At 54.2% G+C, this 17,891-nt stretch overlaps 2 protein-coding genes across 5 annotated transcripts in view; one reads left to right on the top strand and one right to left on the bottom strand.

Annotated features, from left to right (window-relative positions):
• The first annotated feature begins 9,714 nt into the window (after window positions 1–9,714).
• On the top strand, window positions 9,715–13,576 carry C1ql4 (complement C1q like 4). Of its 2 annotated transcripts, XM_029470134.1 has the most exons (3): window positions 9,961–10,497; window positions 12,834–13,033; window positions 13,495–13,576. In XM_029470134.1, the coding sequence occupies exons 1-2, from the start codon at window positions 9,961–9,963 to the stop codon at window positions 13,011–13,013; spliced, it is 717 nt and encodes a 238-aa protein (XP_029325994.1). In that variant the 3' UTR covers window positions 13,014–13,033; window positions 13,495–13,576. The 2 variants fall into 2 exon arrangements, with proteins under 2 accessions (XP_021039813.1, XP_029325994.1); XM_021184154.2 differs by lacking the exon at window positions 13,495–13,576 and having other exon boundaries at window positions 9,715–10,497; window positions 12,834–13,081.
• Window positions 13,577–14,338: 762 nt separating this feature from the next.
• Troap (trophinin associated protein) overlaps window positions 14,339–17,891 on the bottom strand; it is an 8,816-nt gene continuing 5,263 nt past the window's right edge. For 2 of the 3 annotated variants that reach the window (XM_021183616.1, XM_021183617.1), the window contains exons 9-14: window positions 16,765–16,848; window positions 16,464–16,523; window positions 15,765–15,899; window positions 15,032–15,611; window positions 14,643–14,836; window positions 14,339–14,520 (exon numbers count right to left, since the gene is read on the bottom strand). In XM_021183616.1, the coding sequence (XP_021039275.1) occupies window positions 14,473–14,520; window positions 14,643–14,836; window positions 15,032–15,611; window positions 15,765–15,899; window positions 16,464–16,523; window positions 16,765–16,848 (1,101 nt within the window). In that variant the 3' untranslated portion in view covers window positions 14,339–14,472. The remainder of the gene's footprint in view (window positions 14,521–14,642; window positions 14,837–15,031; window positions 15,612–15,764; window positions 15,900–16,463; window positions 16,524–16,764; window positions 16,849–17,891) is intronic. The other variant, XM_021183618.1, reaches the window with a different exon arrangement.

The following is a 17,891-nucleotide window of genomic DNA, read 5'->3' as shown; positions in this document are numbered from 1 at the left end:
AGAAACGCGGGAGGGATGGATGAAGGCTCCGGGCCCAGCCTAGAAAGGACGAACTAGGGAGGGAGCGAAGCAGATTTTTGCCGTAGAGCCCTGGGACCCAAGGGCAATGTAAGCGCGTGAAAAAGATGGAGAAAAGAGTGGAGGACGGAGAAGAGAGTGAGAAATGAGCGAGGAAAAGGCACATCTGGAGGAGGGTGAGAGGAGGACCATTACTGTGAGGAGAGGGCAGAGCGATGGAGAAACGAGAAGGGAGGCACAGGGGACCTAGAGGAGAAGTATTGAGGAAGAGTCAAAGAGAGGGATGAGAGGTGACCAGAATGAGAACAGGGGTGACAGGGTGGGCGAGAGGAGCCCCTGCCTGCGCCTCGCCCTGCCTCGCTCCCGCCCTACGCTCTCTCCAGCCGTCCGCACTCACTTTGTCACAATTACGGGGCCGTCACTCGGCCGGGATTGTTTTCCCCAAATTGTTGTTCTATAAACTGGCTCGGGGTGGGAGGTGGGGTGGGTGGGGGGAATCTGACAAGCTGAAGCGGGAGGGAGGGGAGCGTGTGAGCAGCTGTCGAGGGCATAGTAACGTATTTACCCGCCACTGGCCCAGGGCTGGCCTTGGCTGATACAGAAACCCGTGAGGAAATTGATGGTCACCCCAACCTTCGCCACCGACTCCAATTTTTCACCTTCCAGGCCTCTCTTGGTCTCAGCTGCCTCGGTTTCCCCAACCGAACGCGGCTGGTACTGGAGGCCGAGGCGATGACCAGACAGGACCAGAAGTTGCTTAGCCTTTCCCCAGTCTCTCTGGCCGGCGCCCTCCAGCGCCTGCTCACGTCGCAGGTTTGCACTCTCATTCCTAAGTGTGCCCAGGTCCCCTCGCCCCGGCGCTGCTCGCTACCCTAGCCCACCTCGTCGCTCCTCAATTCTGCAAACATCTGTTGCGCCCACTGAGCAAGAACTGCGCTGGCTTCCAGCTGCCCCCCCTCCGCCCCCAACACCTCCCCCGCCCGCCTCCTCCCCGCCAGCCCAGCTTGTCGGCTCCCTGACAGCCGCCGCCGAAGCCCGGGCCCCGCGGGAGCGGTCGGAGAGGAGACGCTGCATGGCTGGCTCCGACACCGGCCTCCCTCGCGGCTCCAGGGGCAACGGAGGATGGCGGCCGCTGAAGCGAGACCGGAGTCGGCCGCGGGAGTTGGCAGGGCTAGACAGGGGAGGGGGGAGGCCTTGGGTGGGCTCCTCTCGGCTTCTTTTAAATCCTGTCTTTCTCAGTCGGTCGCCCTCCGTTCAGCCTGAGCCGGGACCCTTCCAGCTGCCGCTGAGCGCGCGTGGGATTCAGTAGGTTTCCCGGTTCCTCCCCCCGCAACGCCCCCCAGTCCGGGTGATTTACACCCCGGCTCCGCTCAGCGGCCGCTTCCCAATCAGGAATATCGACCCCGGGCGGGGCCCTCGGGCCGCATCGATCCCTCTAAGGCTCGGGATTTAAAAATGTCAAATTTGCCTTTTCCAAGCGGGTGGAGGGGGCGGGGGCAGGAGGAGGGCCGTTTGCAGGGGAGGGTGGACAGCAGGGCATCGACCAGGCGCCTGTGCCCGGAATGAAAAGCGACGGCGGGCGTGCCCTGGCATGGCCTGGTCATTCTTGTGTTCTCATTTGTGGCAACAACCTCTGCTGCCTGGATTCCACAGCACACCACTATTACACTGGGTCATTCCCAGAGGCAGGAACCCAAAGAGGAGCAAAGACCACCCCAAATTTGACGAGACAACATTGAAAGAAGTTAAAACATAGGGGAAAGAGACAAAACTATAGTGGCCCCAAGAACAATGTAGACCTGGGAATAGCAAGGCAAAGGGAAGCTGCCTTAGAGGTGCCCTATATAAAGCAATGTTCCAGAGACCCCGAATCCCCTATATAAAGTGCAGGAGGTCCAGCCCTGGTCAGGCTAGTCTCAACTTCTTAGTGGTTTGAGAATGAATGGAAGAGTGGAGACAGAGCTAGGTGAAAAAAAGATGATTATAATGTAATTTATTAGTAGTATTGGATCCCCAAGGTGTGAACTAGTAATTAGCTAGGCCCAAGCAAGAGTCCAAAGATTGGGGTCTTCCGCAACTACTATTTCTCTGGGCCCCAAGAGAGGGATTCGCTTAGAGATCAAAAGATCTGGGTGTTGGGGTCTGCAGTCCAGGTCATGCTTTAATGCCAGCACATGGAAAGCAGAGGCGGGTGGATCTCTGAGTTTGAGGCCAGTCTGCAGAGTGAATCTCTGCCTAGTCTGCAGAGTGAATTCCAGGACAGCCAAGGATATGCAGAGAAACTCTCGGTCTCCAACAACAACAACAACAGAGAAAGAAGAAGAGGAAAGGAAGAAAGAGAAAAGAATCTGGTCTTTCTCCTTGAGCATCACACAGGTGTCTGCTCAGTCTCTTTCCTTTCTCTGAGATCACCGCCAGCCAGGGGAAACCAGCTGGATTAGAGATCCCGTACTGGTACTGGAGATTGCCTTTGCTGTCCATGTGCGTTATGAAGAACTCTTGGAATAATCACATCTGCAAGACTAAGCAATTAGATACCTAAGCACGGGGCGAGGGGAGAGTGTCCACTGCTTCCAGTGTTTGGGTTAGGGCTGGGAGGGATCAGTTGTCACAGCACTCTCACAGTTAACACCCCACACATCCTCAGGAGCATACCTCAGCTGTCACCCTGCCGCTGCTGCCATTTCCCCAGAACTGCAGAGCTGACAGCAAGTTGTGGGGGGGGGGGCGGCATATACCGGGAGGGGTGGCATATACCGGGAGGGGTGTGGTGGCTCATCCTCCAAGGATAAAATCAGTGGGACACATCACCGACACTGACATGCATAGTCACTGATGCCTTTGCACCACCCACTCTGTCCATGGTCGCCACGCACACGCCATTGTCTGGGCGAGCAATCACGCACAATTCTTCTGAGGTCAGGCACCAAAGCGCCTAGTTTTAAAACCTAGCTACGTCCTTTCTCAGTATCTGACCTTAAATCACCTAATCCAAGGACAGAGTTTGTCTTCACCTCTGACTCCCTCATTCTTTAATTAAGGAGACGGCCAACAACCCGGAGTCCAAGTTCAAGGTAGTCAGGTCCGGGGGTCGAAGTGAAAAGCCAGGAATAGAGGGAGCGATGGGACTGTTAAACGCTCCCTTGCTCCCGCTTCTGTCACTGGCCTCCTTCCCAGCACGTCCACTCGCCGCCCACCCGGCCCCCGTCCGCCTGTCAGTAGAGTAATGAATGCGCGCTCCGGGCCCTGAGCCCCCCCTGAGTCGTTCATCACTGCCAGCACCGCCCACCTCTGCCTCCCGCCGGGAGGGCTCCACAGCAGCAAGGGCCCTGCTCCCCTCTACCCCCACCCCAACCCCGGACCACTAATTGTCAGATTGAGATGTTGATTTGTCAGCTGGGAGCCAGAGCCAAAGAATCCACAGTAAAACCTGGACTCCTTGAACTTCCTCTTGGCTCCACTTGGGCTCGCCCGGATTTGGAGCATTTCTTGATTTGATGTGGATGGTTTGGATTTTACTCAGGAGAGCGGGGATAAGAAGCGCAGTGTCACTCTAGTCCGATAGGAGGCGCCATAGGCTAGAGGCCTGGCATTTTCTTGAAACGGGGTGGCCTTGGGTTTCCGTAGGCGGGGAACGGAGACCCCCTAAGGCTTAGTCCTCCAGACTCCCAGCAGGTGACACCCAGGAATTTGATCTGCCTCCCTGGGGCAACTACTAAGTCTCTACTCCTCCTCCCACTACCCCGCCCCAGGAAGGCCTGAGGGCGGGGGTATCAAGTTCCCCTTAAAGATTGCCCAAATTCCTTCCTCTTCCTCCGAACGCCTCGGAGGGATGCTCTCCGCTCTCCTGCAGGAGCCGCACCTGCAGGAGTCTGCTCCACCCCGACCTGGGGCGCCTAGGTTGCAGTCCCAGCCCCGCCCTCTCCCGGGTCCGGGAGCTCCCCGGCGGCGGGCTGAGTGACGGGCAGCGGGTGATTATGCGGGAGGGGGAGCGGGGTGCGCCGCGGGCGGCAGCGCTGACCCTTCACATTTCCGATCCGCCGGGACCCTCATCCATCCGAAGCTGCTCTTTGTCTGGCCGCCTAATTGCTGGCGGACAGGATGGATGGCGGGACCGACAGCCGCGGAATCCCTAATAAAGGCCGCGGCCGCGGGGGAGGGAGCTCAGGAAGGAGGGGGTGCGAGTGGGAAGGGATGGAAGGAGATGGTAGGAAGCATTGGGCTGCCGCCGCGGGCTCTGAGGCGAGGCTTGCTGAGCTCACTGGTGAGAAGCCAGGCTTGGCCCAGGGTGTAGGGCAAGAAGTGTGAGGTGTCTAAGGGCGGCGGGTATAGGGCTGGTTAAGTCTGCTGCTTGTCAAAGAACTAAGAGTCCTGGACAGAAAGAGCATCTTAGGGCCTACCTCACTTAGCTGAGCCCTGGAGACTTGGAGCTTGGCGCTTCCTCCCGGGCTCTCAGCTCTCAACAACCCGCACCCCTCCTTCTGCCCCTCATCCGCCTCCTTTCACCCGTTGGTCTCCTGGCGGGCAGCGAGGGATTCAGTATCCCAGTGGAGAAATGAGGGGTCTGACAGCTGTCTGTGCAGTCAATTGCCACATTTCATTAGCCAGAGGCTGGAGAGGGCCAGAGGTGGTGATGGGGGCAAGGGGTGGGGTTGCCAGCTCAAAAGGAGGTGGAGAGGGTGCGGAAGACTAGAAGAAGAGCCTCTTTTGGATAAGTGCAGAGCTGCGGAGAGAAGCCAGCTCTCGAGCCTAATAAGCATTTTGGAAGCACTCTTTACTCAACCCTCGCTAGGGAGCAAGGAACCGGCTCCCAGGCCAGAGGAGGGTTTGAACCAAAGGCTGTCCAGAGCTCTAGGCCAAGGGGTCTGACTAGCTGATGAGTGAAAACCTTGGCTTAGTGTCTGCAAGTGCCCTCTGAGCCTTTGATGCAAACATATAGTCGCCAAAAGGAAGAAAAAGGCGCACTTAGGTGCGGCCATCAGAGGGAGAGAGTTCAGGGTTTTTCCTTTGAAGGCAGTTAGCAACACTTCCCCTGGCTTCATCCCTCCTTTTCCTGTACCCCCTCTGATATCTGAACCATTCTTTGTAACTAACTTTGGCCTTCTGTTAACTGTGTAACTAATATTGGCCTTTGGCCAATATTTTAACCTTGGTGGGGGTCAAAGTTGACAGCCGGGGCTCAGGTTGGGAAGTTAAAGCCTGGTGCTCTGGTGCTGTATATGTTAAGACTACTGCTGGCTTCACATGTAGATTGTTGGGTCCCTATAAACAACTGGCTGCCTACCCCTGTCCAGTTTCTCTCACCTTTGCATCCACTCTAGTGTCATTGTCCCTTTCCCAAGTCTAACTAGAAATATCTCCTTACAGGGTGGAAACTGGAATGACCTCCCAGTTCTGGACCTCAATTTGCACATCTTTTACAGGCAGAGATAAAAACCACCTCTCTGGGATGCAAAAGGATACGAGGAGGACTTGCATGGCCAAAGCCTTGATGTAAAATAAGCCTTGATGTAAGATAAGCATTTAATGTTATCTCAAGGGGCTGGAGAGATGGCTCAGAGGTTAAGAGCACTGACTGATCTTCCAGAGGTCCTGAGTTCAATTCCCAGCAACCACGTGGTGGCTCACAACCACCTGTAATGAGATCTGACTCCCTCTTCTGGAGTGTCTAAAGACAGCTACAATGTACTTACATTAAATAAGTAAATAAATCCTTTTTTAAAACTTTATAAAAATATGTTATCTCCAGTCCTATGCAATGCCCTGTGTTCAAGGATGGACACAGTCCTCTCTTGTACACATGCATCTAATGCCAGGCAACCCAGCTGCTTCTAGCATGTGTGGCCTCTAAAATGGAACTGAAAGCCAGAAGGGGAGGGAGAATATAATTCTCTACTGGTCCTGAAGAGGAGGAAAGAAAGGGGATTTTGATGGAACACCAGCCAGGTGCTCTCTCTCTCTCTCTCTCTCTCTCTCTCTCTCTCTCTCTCTCTCTCTCTCTCNCNCTCTCTCTCTCTCTTTTCTCCTACTTTCTCCCCAGATGAGGAAACTGAGGATTGCATGGTGATGGAAGCCACACTTCCAGTTTTTCCATCCCTTCTATTGCCGACCTCTTCACCCCTTCTTTTCCCTAGAGGGCATCTGGGTCAGTGACAATAAGTATGAGAGAAAGAACGAAAAGAAAGAACCTTCAAGGAGCCAGGACCTTTCTGCTAGACTTCATAAAAATTTAACACGAAAACTTCTGCAGAGTAGAAGGCACATAACACATGCAAATCATATGCTAATCACATGCTAATTTAAAGTCTGGCCCTTGGAGCTCTGACACACACCTTGACTATACAGACTTTGGGGAAAATTCTGGGGAAACCCTTGGGTTCCCAGAAGGTAAGGATTCCCCTTAGGGTCTTGTTACAGAATTTATGTTCAGGTTTTTTGTTTGTTTGTTTGTTTGTTTGTTTGTTTTAGGGTCAGAGAGAAATTGAGTGTATAATCTGAGATTAGGATCATTGTAAATGAAGAGTCCTTGGTAGAGGTTGGCACAGGATTCAGACTGGATGGAATTTGGTTAGGAGATTGTGGAAGTCATCCCTCCTCACCCCCTTCCCACCAGTCCTGCACCCTTTTTCTGTGTCTTGCTGGGCCCCTGGATGCCTACTTCCCATTCTTAAACTCACTGCCCACTGGCCCACTGGGACCTTCTAGCTTGATCCCCAGAGAGGCTCTAGGTGAACTATTCCTGACCCCTCCCCATTTCCCAGCATCCTCTTACAGATTTTGGCCACGGGAAGACCTCCTGGATTAGCCCTAACTGGATACCTTGGACAAGTGTGACAGCTGCCGGGGAAGCTATGAGGGCCTGGTGAGCTGGCGGCTTCATTCCAGAGCGTGGGGAAAGAGCAACAGAACATGAATAAATTCATAGAGCTGGCCCCTTGGCTCCCTGTGAGCCAAGCCTGCTCCCCCTACACACACACACACACACACACACACACACACACCAAACACAACTGCTGCCTCCTCCTGCAGCCCGGCTGGTCACCGGTCACCGCTGCTCACAGCCTGGACTGGAGACAGCAGAAGGATGCTCTAGAGAAAACCTGGCATCTGAAAGGGGCTAAGGTGAGGGGGTAAAAAAAAGGGGGTGTTGGGAACTAGGATGAAGAGCTGGACAGAGAGGCCTTCTGCTGAATGGAGAGAGAAGAATGTGGGAATAGGGAAGAGGGGTGTCAGGACTTGGGGCTGATGAGGCCTGAGGCTCTGCAGGGGAGACTGGTGTGAACCGGGGCCTTGCTTTCTCTGATCCATCCATCATGCAGCCTGGGGGAGCAGATATGGCATTAGACATGCACAGGGCCGACATGGCCCTCAGCCCCCCGAGGAAGACAAATGGTGACAAAGACCTTGAATAAAATTTGTATTTATGGAGGAGGAGCCCTTCCCCCACTGGCTGCCAATCCAATCCCTTCTCTACCAATCCTTACAGGCAGGTTGGGCCCTCGGCCCATCTCCAGCCCCATCCCAGCCCCATTCCAGCCCCATCCCAACCCCAGCCCCAGCCCAGCCCCTTCTTTCTCCAGATTGAGAATGAAGAGATGGGGGATCCAAGGAAGGAGTGCAGGAAATGAGAGATGAAAAAATCACCTTCTACCCGACGACTATGCCCTGGTGGGCATGCCTTGTGCCCTCCACATTCCACACTCTTGGTTGTCCTGCTCTCAGAGGCCTCTGCTGCTGCCTCCTGCCAGGCCTCCAAAGATCCTAGATCCCTCAGTGTTCACTCTCACTCTCCCAGCCTCTGACCTTCTATCCCCTGAGAAGAGGCAGCTACTGGCTTTCCCTGTGCACGCTGCCTGCCCAGAGCCAGTATTCCTTCCTGGTCACTCTGAAAGCAGGCATAGTCACCTTTACAGGCCATAGTCACCTAATACCTAATTCATATTTGAATCTTGTTACTATGCACAGTCAACCAAACATCCATTATCTGGGGCCTGATTTTTCTCTAGTTAATAAACAGTTGGGGAAGCCAAAAGGAGCCCAGACTGGGGCCGATGAAGTCCGGGCTGGGGCAAGACAGAGGCTGTGCCAGTCTGGGCAAAGCGAGTGAGACTAGCTTTCTGACTTTCTCACCAGGCTCCATGGGCTTCAGTCCTCAGACAGGATAGCTGGCTTCTGTGGGTCCCGGATTTCAGTACTAAGACAGAGACATACAAACACCCTCTTCAAGCAGCCTCACATGGGTACACAAAGACAGCCCACAATCCACAGTCCTACTCACCCAGGGACAGCAAGGCCAGGATCCTATGGCCCATCCCACCACACACCCAGTATCCAGCACTGTCACAAAACACAGACCCATAGCCTACCGCTCCGCTTGCAGAGCTGCCCCGCCCCCGCGTCTTCTTCACAGTTGATATGTCACATTGGAGTCCGAACACGGACCAGGGTGTCTCTCTGCAGCGCGCCATTTACATTTCTCTCTCGATCTGTCAACCTGTCTGGGCTCCCTTCTCTCTCTCTCTGTCTCTGTCTCTCCCTCTCCCGCTCTGGGGCCGTCTGTCAGTCTCTTTTCGAAGCTTTGTCTCTCTGTCTCTGTTTCTGTCTCTGATTTCTCGGCTGTCTGTTTCCTGCTCATTCCCTAGTTTCTCTCTCTCTCTCTCTCTCTCTCTCTCTCTCTCTCTCTCTCTCTTTCATTTCTCTCTGCTGCTTCTGCTGCTATGTGCTATAAGACACCCCCCAAAAAAAAAATTCATAGAGACCAGGGTGGGAACGACAGATTTGCCTTTTCCCAGACTGGTCAACAAGTACCAATTGAACCCTTTGCCATATTCGGTATTTGGTTGGGGGCACTGAGGGACGTGTGATGGCGAATTGCTATTTATTTCTGTTTTCTGTTTGTTATATATGAGTCCCACTTGCCCCTTGTTTAGCTCTGCATTCCCCCTCTGAGGTTTTATATGTATATTGTAGCCTGACCCCTGTTTACCCCATCACTGTGTTTATCTTCCTTTAAGCTCTGAGAATACCAAACTCCAGTTACAGGGTGAAAGTGAGGATACATACGGTGAGGGCTGAGAATCGCTGCAGAGCCCTGGGAGCAGGCAAGGAACCTGGAGGCCGGGGGCTCGGCGGAGAGGTGGGGGGAGATGGCGCGGCCTGCCCCGCCCCCGTGCTTCCCGCTCTGGGCACCAGGGGTCGCTCCGCCTGCGGCCGCTTATAGTGGCTCCTGCCGCGCAGCGACTCACACCACCCGCACTGCTGCCAGGGAGGAAGGTTAGGGACGCAGAGAGGGAGAGCGCTTGCTGGAGAGGGACGCCTGGCTAGGGCTCTGATGAGGGCTGCGGCCACCGCGGCCGTAGGAGGCAGGTAGTGCTTTCCACGAGCTAGAGTGCAAAATCTCCGACGAGGTCGCGTCCAGGGAGAGCCCCCCACCCCACCTCCCGCGCCAGCTCAGAGCCTAGGACGTCGGGAGAGCGGGGAGAGGTCCCCGGTCTAGCTGGGAGAAATCAGCGAGGGGAGCCCGGGACCAGGCACTGCTGTCCGCAAGAAAGCAACTGTCTGGAGAGGTGGCATCTTAGACCTGTGAGAAACCAGCCGTCCAAGAAGCTGCAGGTCTCAGGCGCCCTGGATCATTAGAACTGCACCCGAGGGTAATATCAGACTGTAGATTCTGAACCCTCAAGGGCTGTCCTTGGCCCAGCTCACGGGGAGATCGCCACCCTGACAGGCGGTTTGGGAAACAGCACTGCTGTCACAGAAGGAATTCGCCGCGGCAAGGTGGTCCGGCACAGCCGTCGGGAGATCCAGACCGGGGCCCGAGCCCACGGAGAGCCCCCGGCCCCCGCCACCATTGCGCCCAAAAGTGAGGAGGATTTGCTGGCCCTGGCCGCGTCACGGCTGAGCCGCCGCAAGCGGGTGGCAGGCGCAGCCGTCGGGGTGGCCATGGTGCTGCTGCTGCTGGTAGCCATCCCGCTACTGGTGCACAGCTCTCGCGGACCAACACACTATGAGATGCTAGGTCGCTGTCGCATGGTGTGTGACCCCCACGCATCTCGAGGCCAAGGCCCCGACGGCGCGCCCGCCTCGGTGCCTTCCTTACCTCCAGGTGCCAAGGGAGAGGTGGGGCGGCGAGGGAAGGCAGGCCTGCGGGGGCCACCAGGACCCCCAGGTCCCAGAGGGCCCCCTGGAGAGCCAGGCAGGCCAGGTCCCCCAGGTCCTCCTGGCCCAGGCCCTGGAGGGGCAGCGCCCCCTGCCGGCTATGTACCCCGAATTGCCTTCTATGCGGGTCTAAGGCGGCCTCACGAGGGTTATGAAGTGTTGCGCTTTGACGACGTGGTGACCAACGTGGGCAACGCTTACGAGGCAGCCAGTGGCAAGTTCACCTGTCCCATGCCAGGAGTCTATTTCTTCGCTTACCATGTGCTCATGCGAGGCGGTGACGGTACCAGCATGTGGGCCGATCTGATGAAGAACGGACAGGTGAGGTTGCCCCTCTGCTTAGCCCCAGATCCTGCTAATGACTTCCTAAAATTCCCTGCGCTCAGTTTACAATCCAGCTTCTCCCCTGAAACACTATCAGGGTATCCAAGACTGCCAAGGTTACCAAACCTCTAATGTCACTTAATTTAGTCAAAGAGGAGGAATTGGGGGGGTCTGGAAAAGAAAATCACCTGACAGGACAGTAGGCTGAGGTCAGAGCTAGAACTCAGGACTCAAAGGCCCCAACCTCATGCTCCAACCTCCGACTGTAGCCTGACAAATCAAATGTCCGTGGCACCTTCCCCAGCCCATAGCTTCTTCTCTCTTTCTTCCTTGAGCTACCCTCTCTATTGGGGCGGTCTTCTCAGTCAGTGGGTTTCCTGGCCCAGGCATGGAACAAGCTATTAGAGTACCTGGTTTCAGGGAATAGAATGGGATCTCTTGGTTTGGGTAGTGGCAGTCTCCCCCCAGGTGAAGTCATTCAGCTTGAATTTTCAAAGAAAAGTGAAAGGGGGTGGGGGGGGGAGGAAACACTAACTGGCCTCTCTGCTAGATCCTATTTGTTTATCCCCAGGACCTGGAGCCAAACCTAGACCAAGCTTTCCTCCTAATTAACACTGAGTGTGTAGGCAGATGTGGACAAGGGTCTCTGGCTCAGGGGCTATATAAGTGGTGGGGTAAACCAGTTTGGATTTGGGTTTGGAAAAGCTAGGAGACAATGGACAGGGAAGAAGGGAGGCCTGGTCTTCGGGGGGCCTAAGCCCACCCTGGGAACCTCTCAGATTCCTCTAGGTGTTGCCCCAGTGGGGAGTCAAAAAGCATTGCCACCTAAGATTTGAGGGGATAGCACCCCCAAAGACCCACATATTTGAACAAGCAAGATGCCCTAGGGCTGAGTGGAGAAGCTGCCTGTACTCTGCAGGATGAAGGTTTGGACTGAACAGTGACCTTTGAATGTTCCATGGGAGGGGTGGGGCCCTGGTGCATCAGGCCTACTTACTGCTCAGGATCCCTTAAGCCTTAAGCCTTGAGCCCTGCTATATGGCTGAAAAGCTCCCAAGAGGACACCGCCCAGCCCACCTTCTGCTTCAGTTTTGGGGTCTGTTCCTAGCAAGTCCTCCCACCGGAGCATGAGAAAGGGAGTTGCCAGGCTATGCAAGTCTTTATGGGGTTGATAGTGTTTGCAAGGGAGTGAGTGTCCACAGGATCCAAGTGTCTCTGTGATCCTTGGAATGCCATAGTGTGAGCAGAGCTTGGTGATCCTTGGAATGCCAGAGTGTGAGCAGAGCTTGGTGTCTTCCTTCTCGTGGCACCAAGTAGGTAGACTCGGTCTGTGCCAGGAATCACGGTGGAATGTGGCGGTTTTAGAGGGGGTGGTGCGGTGCAAGCTCCCATTCTGTATTCCATGGAGCCAACACTGCGGCCCTGGGAATGGTAAATAATGATTAGAATAATGATGAATAATTAATGATTTAATAACCAGTCCCGATGGAATGGAAACTGGGGGAAGGGGCTGACGGTGTGACTGCTGCAGACCAGAGATCAGAGACCAAAGGCAGTCCCTCACATGGTAGGGGACCAGGTGACACTCCCCAGGGAAGCCCAGGAGGCCAGAGGGAAACAGTTCACTTTCCTACTGGTACAACACAGGTATAGCATAGGTGTAGACACGTTTGCACCTCAGGAAAGCTAATTTAGAAACTCCAAGACAACATAGAATCCTAGAAGTATCCTGAAAGCTTTTCTTTTCTTTTCTTTTCTTTTCTTTTCTTTTCTTTTCTTTTCTTTTCTTTTCTTTTTTGAGGGGGGGGAACACAAGAATAGCAATACTATATAACATTTTCTATATACAGAACATGGTTCTGAACTCCATGAGTAATTTACTCATTTAATCTTAACCACCTCGTGAGGTAGGTTCCATTATTATTACCCCTTATTGCTCTAGTAGAGGCCCAGAGAAGACATGATGTGTGCACCCAAGACATGCCAGAGAAGCTCTGTGGACTCCTAGCCCAGTGGCTCTTCCTAATGCTGAAACTCTTTTAATACAGTTCTTCATTTTGTAGTGGTCCCCAATCACGAAATTATTTCGTTGCTATTGCATAACTATAATTTTGCTAGTTATGAATCGTAATGTAAATATCTGATATGAAGGATATCTGATATACAACTCCCAAAAGGGTCAGTTGAGACCTATAGTTGAGAACCGCTCCCCCAGAACCTAAGCCATCCTTGCTCCAGAAGCCAACCAACTCAACCCCCTTGGTCACTTCAGCTCTGCACAGGGCATAAGAATCAATGGCTCTGTTTTTTTTTTTTTTCTCCTCCCTCACTAGGTCCGGGCCAGCGCCATTGCTCAGGATGCGGATCAAAACTACGACTATGCCAGCAACAGCGTCATTCTGCACCTAGACGTGGGTGATGAGGTCTTCATCAAGCTGGATGGCGGGAAGGTGCACGGCGGGAACACCAATAAGTACAGCACGTTCTCGGGATTCATCATCTACCCCGACTGAGCCCAGCACCGTACTCTCACGTTCGTTCGCTCGCCCCCTCGACCCCTCGCTCTAATCCGCACCCACCTCCTGCTAGCCCTGCCCAAGGCCCCATCCTCAGAGCCCACGGACTCTCCCGCTCCCCAGGCCACCTAAGCGGGGGCTATTGGATTCTTGGGGCTCAAGGGTTTTAAGTGGCTGGGGGAGTCAAGCGTTGGGAAGGCCAAGATGAAGACAGCCGCTTAGGGAGGGACTACCTTGGGATCCAATGAAACCGGCCAGAGAGAGAGAGGTGGCCCTCCCTTCTGCCTGGAACTGGGGGAAAGCTTCACTAAGGGAGATCAAAGTCTCACGGGGGGAAAAGGCGCCGTCCTGACAGCTTGGGAGGGAAAGGGCAGAAGCAGAAGGAACGTGTCTAGGTGAGAGGGGGACTCTGGCACAGGTTACATACAGACCTCAGTAGCCACTCTTTCCCTTCCCCTCCCCCATCTCCATTTTTCAGGCTCCAACCACCAGCGGCCTTCCTGTGAACTGGAGGAGCCAAGGACTTCCTTCCTAGCATTAAGAACCCATTTTGTACAGTCCCCATTCCACCCCTCTCCAGGCTAGGTCCTGGAGCTACAGATCATGTCACTTCTCTCAATAAAGTGAGGTTGGAGATTGTGTGTGTCTGCCTACCTTGGTACAGAGGTGGAGGGAAGGCAGGGGAGTGGCTGGCCCTTTGCCTGACACCCTGAAAGGCCTCTCACTCTGCTTGTCGATCTCAGCAGGGCGATCTATCTCTGATCTATGCAGTTAAGCCTGGCCAGGCTTGCCTTTCCAAAAAAGAACCACCACAAGGGAGGACAGAGCAGAGGAAGGACTCCCTTCAGGGCTGCTGCTGCCCTTGCAGGTGGAGTGTGGAAGACCCTGCATAGGAAAAGAATTCCAGTCACTTTCCCCCCACTCCCTTGGTGTTGGTTTATTTGTGGCTTTTCTCCTTTTGAGACGGGTTACGGCTTTTTTCCCAGGGTTGCCTCCAGCTCTTGGGTTCAAGTGATTCTCCTGGCTCAGCCTCCAGTAGCTTAGGGCCACAGGTGCCCAACTGAGAGGTCTAACAGCGGTGTTCTAGATGAGGGAATACCTGGTGGGCCCCCTGGAGTGGGAGCGATCTCAGAGAGAACAGGTTCCGTAATTTCCCCCTAACCCACGCACGAATTTCCGAGAAGGTAGGCTGAACAGCCAGCCGCTTTCTGGTTGGCAACTGCTGAAGAGGAAGCCCATGGTCCTGAGTGCTTAATCTCCTCTAAATTGGAGCACACTGCCACCAAGTGGGCCACCGGAGAGCAACAGCACTGACTGCCCCATTCAAACACAATTTATAGAAACTTTATTAAAGGATAAAGGGGCGTTGGCTCCCAGTCCAATGGGCAGGCCAACAATAAATAAGGCTAAAGGAAGAGGTGAGTGCAGCAGAGGAGAAGCCCAGTAAAGACCGGAGTCATGATGGAGAGTCCTGTGGGACCACAGGGCCAACTGGAATGAAACGCTGGAGAGAGAGAGAAAAAAAGAGGGCTTGTCATGTTCCATCACTTCTCCGTAGAGGAAGCAAGGTCAGCCTGCTGCTGTCCCATAGGCTCGCGGCATGCTGGCTGTATACTGAAGGCTCACCAGGGCATCTTGCCATTCAAGCGTCCTGGCCACGGGGTTGGTGCAGATCCGGGTGGGCCCGGGAGGTGGGGCTCGGCTGGTGTAGAAGGCGCATTCATCATCCAGGTGAGCCTCCTGGAAGCTATGGATGGTGTCTAGACACGCCCTGAGGCGCTGCCTCAGAGCCAGTGTCCGAGGAGCCAAGCTGCTGGGGCCTAAAGGCCATGGAGAATTCAGAAGGGCCTCTGGAGTTATATTTCTTCCGGGTGCTGCCCCACCCCTCCTGCCCCTCCCTCCCCCATGAGTGCAGCCACTTAGAAAGACAGGACAAGGCACAGACCTGGTGCAAGGCGGGCCCACTCCCAGAGAGACAGCCTTTTCTTCATGTCCTTTGCCAGCCAATTCCTTACCTGAATAGCCTGTTGGGTAGAGTGAGTGAATAGGGGGGCTGGCACAGACTGGGCTTTGGGATGAGAAGGTCAAGCTGGTGGTTGCTGGAGGCCCCTGATTGCAACAGGGCTGCGGGCTGGACTCTGGGGTTTCAGCTTCCAGAGAGCAGGCTGCCGATCCTCCCGGCTCTGTCCTAGGGCAGGCCACGGGGGGCTCAGCCTGTCCCCGACAGCTAGGCAGAGGGGGTCCGGACAGTGCTGGAAGGCACGGCTCTGGCAGCTCTGGCTCAGCTCTGTGTGGCACTGGGGTCTTTAGTTCTGAGGTAGAACAGGGCTGAGCCGCCTTAGTCTCCTCAGGGCAGGCCTGTGGCTCCTCACACTCTTCCGCAAGGAGGGGCTCTGTTGAACCAGAGTGCTGTGACAGCCCAACAAGGGCAGATCCAGAATTGTGATCTGAAGCTGTCAGAGTTCTAGAAATTTCAGCGGTCGGGGGCTTTAGTTCAGTCATATCAAAAGCAGAGCCTCCATTCAGAGGGGCACAGTCGCCCGTGGCCAGCCCCTCTACCTCCTGCTGCAAGAGCTGTTGCAAAATATTGATGCGCTGTGGTGGAAGAAGGTATCCCAGCGTGTCACCGTGTGTTCCCAAGCACCCCCCCCCACTGCAATGTCACCCCCCACCCTTCCTCCCAGCTCCCCTTCCCCCAAGCCTTCTCATGGAAAAGAAGCCATCAGAGCTGCTGCCCCACAGGCCCACCTGTATCCTTAGCTCCTGGTGGCTGGGGGTTCTCTTGGGGTGAGGCCCGGAAGTGCTTGCCACCGATGGTTTTCTGGGTTCCTTCTGCAAGGTGATGTGACTCTCCTGGTCAAACAACTTCATAGCAATCTGCCTCTGCCACAGAAGGAAAGGGGGCGGGTGAGGAAGCCACATGAAGGTAGAGAGCATGCTTCCCTCCCCCTCTTGGGTCAAAGCTGGTGGTTCTTTTTAAAACCAGGTATGGTGGTGCAGGCCTACAGCAGAGCCGACATTAGCTCCCAAGACGCTAAGGCAGGAGAATCAACAGTTTGAGGTTCAGGCTGTTGAGATGTTCATAACACATAAACACAGAAGGGAATTTTTTTTTTTTTTTGAGACAGGGTTTCTCTGTGTAGCCCTGGCTGTCCTGGAACTCACTCTGTAGACCAGGCTGGCCTCGAACTCAGAAATTCACCTGTCTCCGCCTACCAAGTGCTGGGATTAAAGGCGTGTGCTACCACTGCCCGGCAAATTTTTTTTTTTCAAAGTTTGAGACTATCAGAAGATAGACACAGAGACAGACAGGCATTCTGAACACAGAATAGGAAGGAGAGAAGAGGCAGGGACGAAGACACCTACCTCACATCACAAGGCTGCCAGCCCTCCAGGCCAGTGGGATGGTGCCACAGACCTCAGTACAGGAAGGCTTTAGACACTTACCCAGGGTAGGGCAGGCTCTTCAGGGGAGGAATGAGGGGAGAGGCCACTCAGCAACTGGGCCTGTGTCAGACAGGACAGATCACCCATGAGTGACACCCACTCCTCTGGCCTGTCATAGACCCCCTCTCTCCCCCACCCTCTGCGTGCCCCCAATTCCCATCCAGTACATCTGTCCTTACCAAGGACTTACACTGCTGTCCACCTGTCCTTACCAAGGACTTACACTGGTTCGTCCATCTGTCCTTCCTCCCTTCCTCCCTAGTCCTGGCCCCTACTGGTTCCCTCCTTTGCTTTTTCCTACCTGCTGAACTCTAGGTAGCGATCGGAGGGGTGTGAATTGGGCTTTCCGTCGAATGGCAAAGCGTTTCATGGATGAATATGTGCTCTGAGGAGAGAGGTGGTTGGCTGAGCAGGACTTCCAGCCAAACTCTTCTCATCCTGCCCAGCCCAAGGGTTGTTGATAGAAATCACAGCTGAGAGGCCTGGGGAGCGAACACCCTCAGACTGTCTATAAACAGCTGCCTGTTCGGTGATGGAAGGTGGTGCTATACAGCTGGGCTGCAGGAATGGGGGAGGGCAGCAGATGGGAGACATCACCATCCAGTGGAGGCCCCCAAGTCTACTTTCCTGTTCTCCCCACTGCAGCAGCTACTCTTTGGGGGCTCACGTAGGGAAGAGGCTAGGAGTACAGGCACACTGCCACCACGTGCGGCGCTTGAGTGGTTTATTCAAGACAGAAACCAACTCTCTCTCCCTATTCATGCATCTCCCCCTGGCTCTCGTTCAGCCCAAGAAAGAGCAGAGAACTTAAACTTGTTTGTAGCTCTTTACCAAGGACTTATAGTGTTCTGTCCGTCTGTCTTCACCAAGGACTTACAAGTGCTCTGTCTGTCTGTCCTCACCAAGGACTTACAAGTGCTCTGTCCATCTGTCCTTACCAAGAACTTACACTGGTTTGTCTGTCCTTACCTCATCTCTCACCTGTCGTCACTGCAAACTCATCTCAGACCCTCTTCTTGTCTAGGCTTCAATCTCTCTGGTCTGTTTTGCCAATTCACAAAGACTAGATGTCTCCTCTCCTCGGGGCTTCTGCATCTGCAGCTCTCCCCGTCTTGTCTGAGTCACAGCCTTAACTCTGGTCTCATAGGCAATCCTTATCTTGCCAATGACAGTGCCTTAGCCATACTACATTTTGTAAAAAGGCTGCTTAGCATGCCTTTTGTAAACATTAAACAATTTTTTTCCCCGAATTTATGTATGTGTTGGGTGCCCATGTGAGCCAGAAGAGGGCATCAGATGTCTTGAGAGGGAATTACAGGCAGGCAGGTTTTTTTTTTTTTGTTTTTTGTTTTTTTTTTTCCCAAGACAGGGTATCTTTGTATAGCCTTGACTGTCCTGGAACTCACTCTGTAGACCAGGCTGGCCTTG

The sequence above is a fragment of the Mus caroli genome, chromosome 15 (assembly GCF_900094665.2).
Source record: "Mus caroli chromosome 15, CAROLI_EIJ_v1.1, whole genome shotgun sequence".
NCBI classification, from domain to species: Eukaryota; Metazoa; Chordata; class Mammalia; order Rodentia; family Muridae; genus Mus; species Mus caroli.
This window is presented reverse-complemented; position numbering and strand designations above follow the sequence as displayed.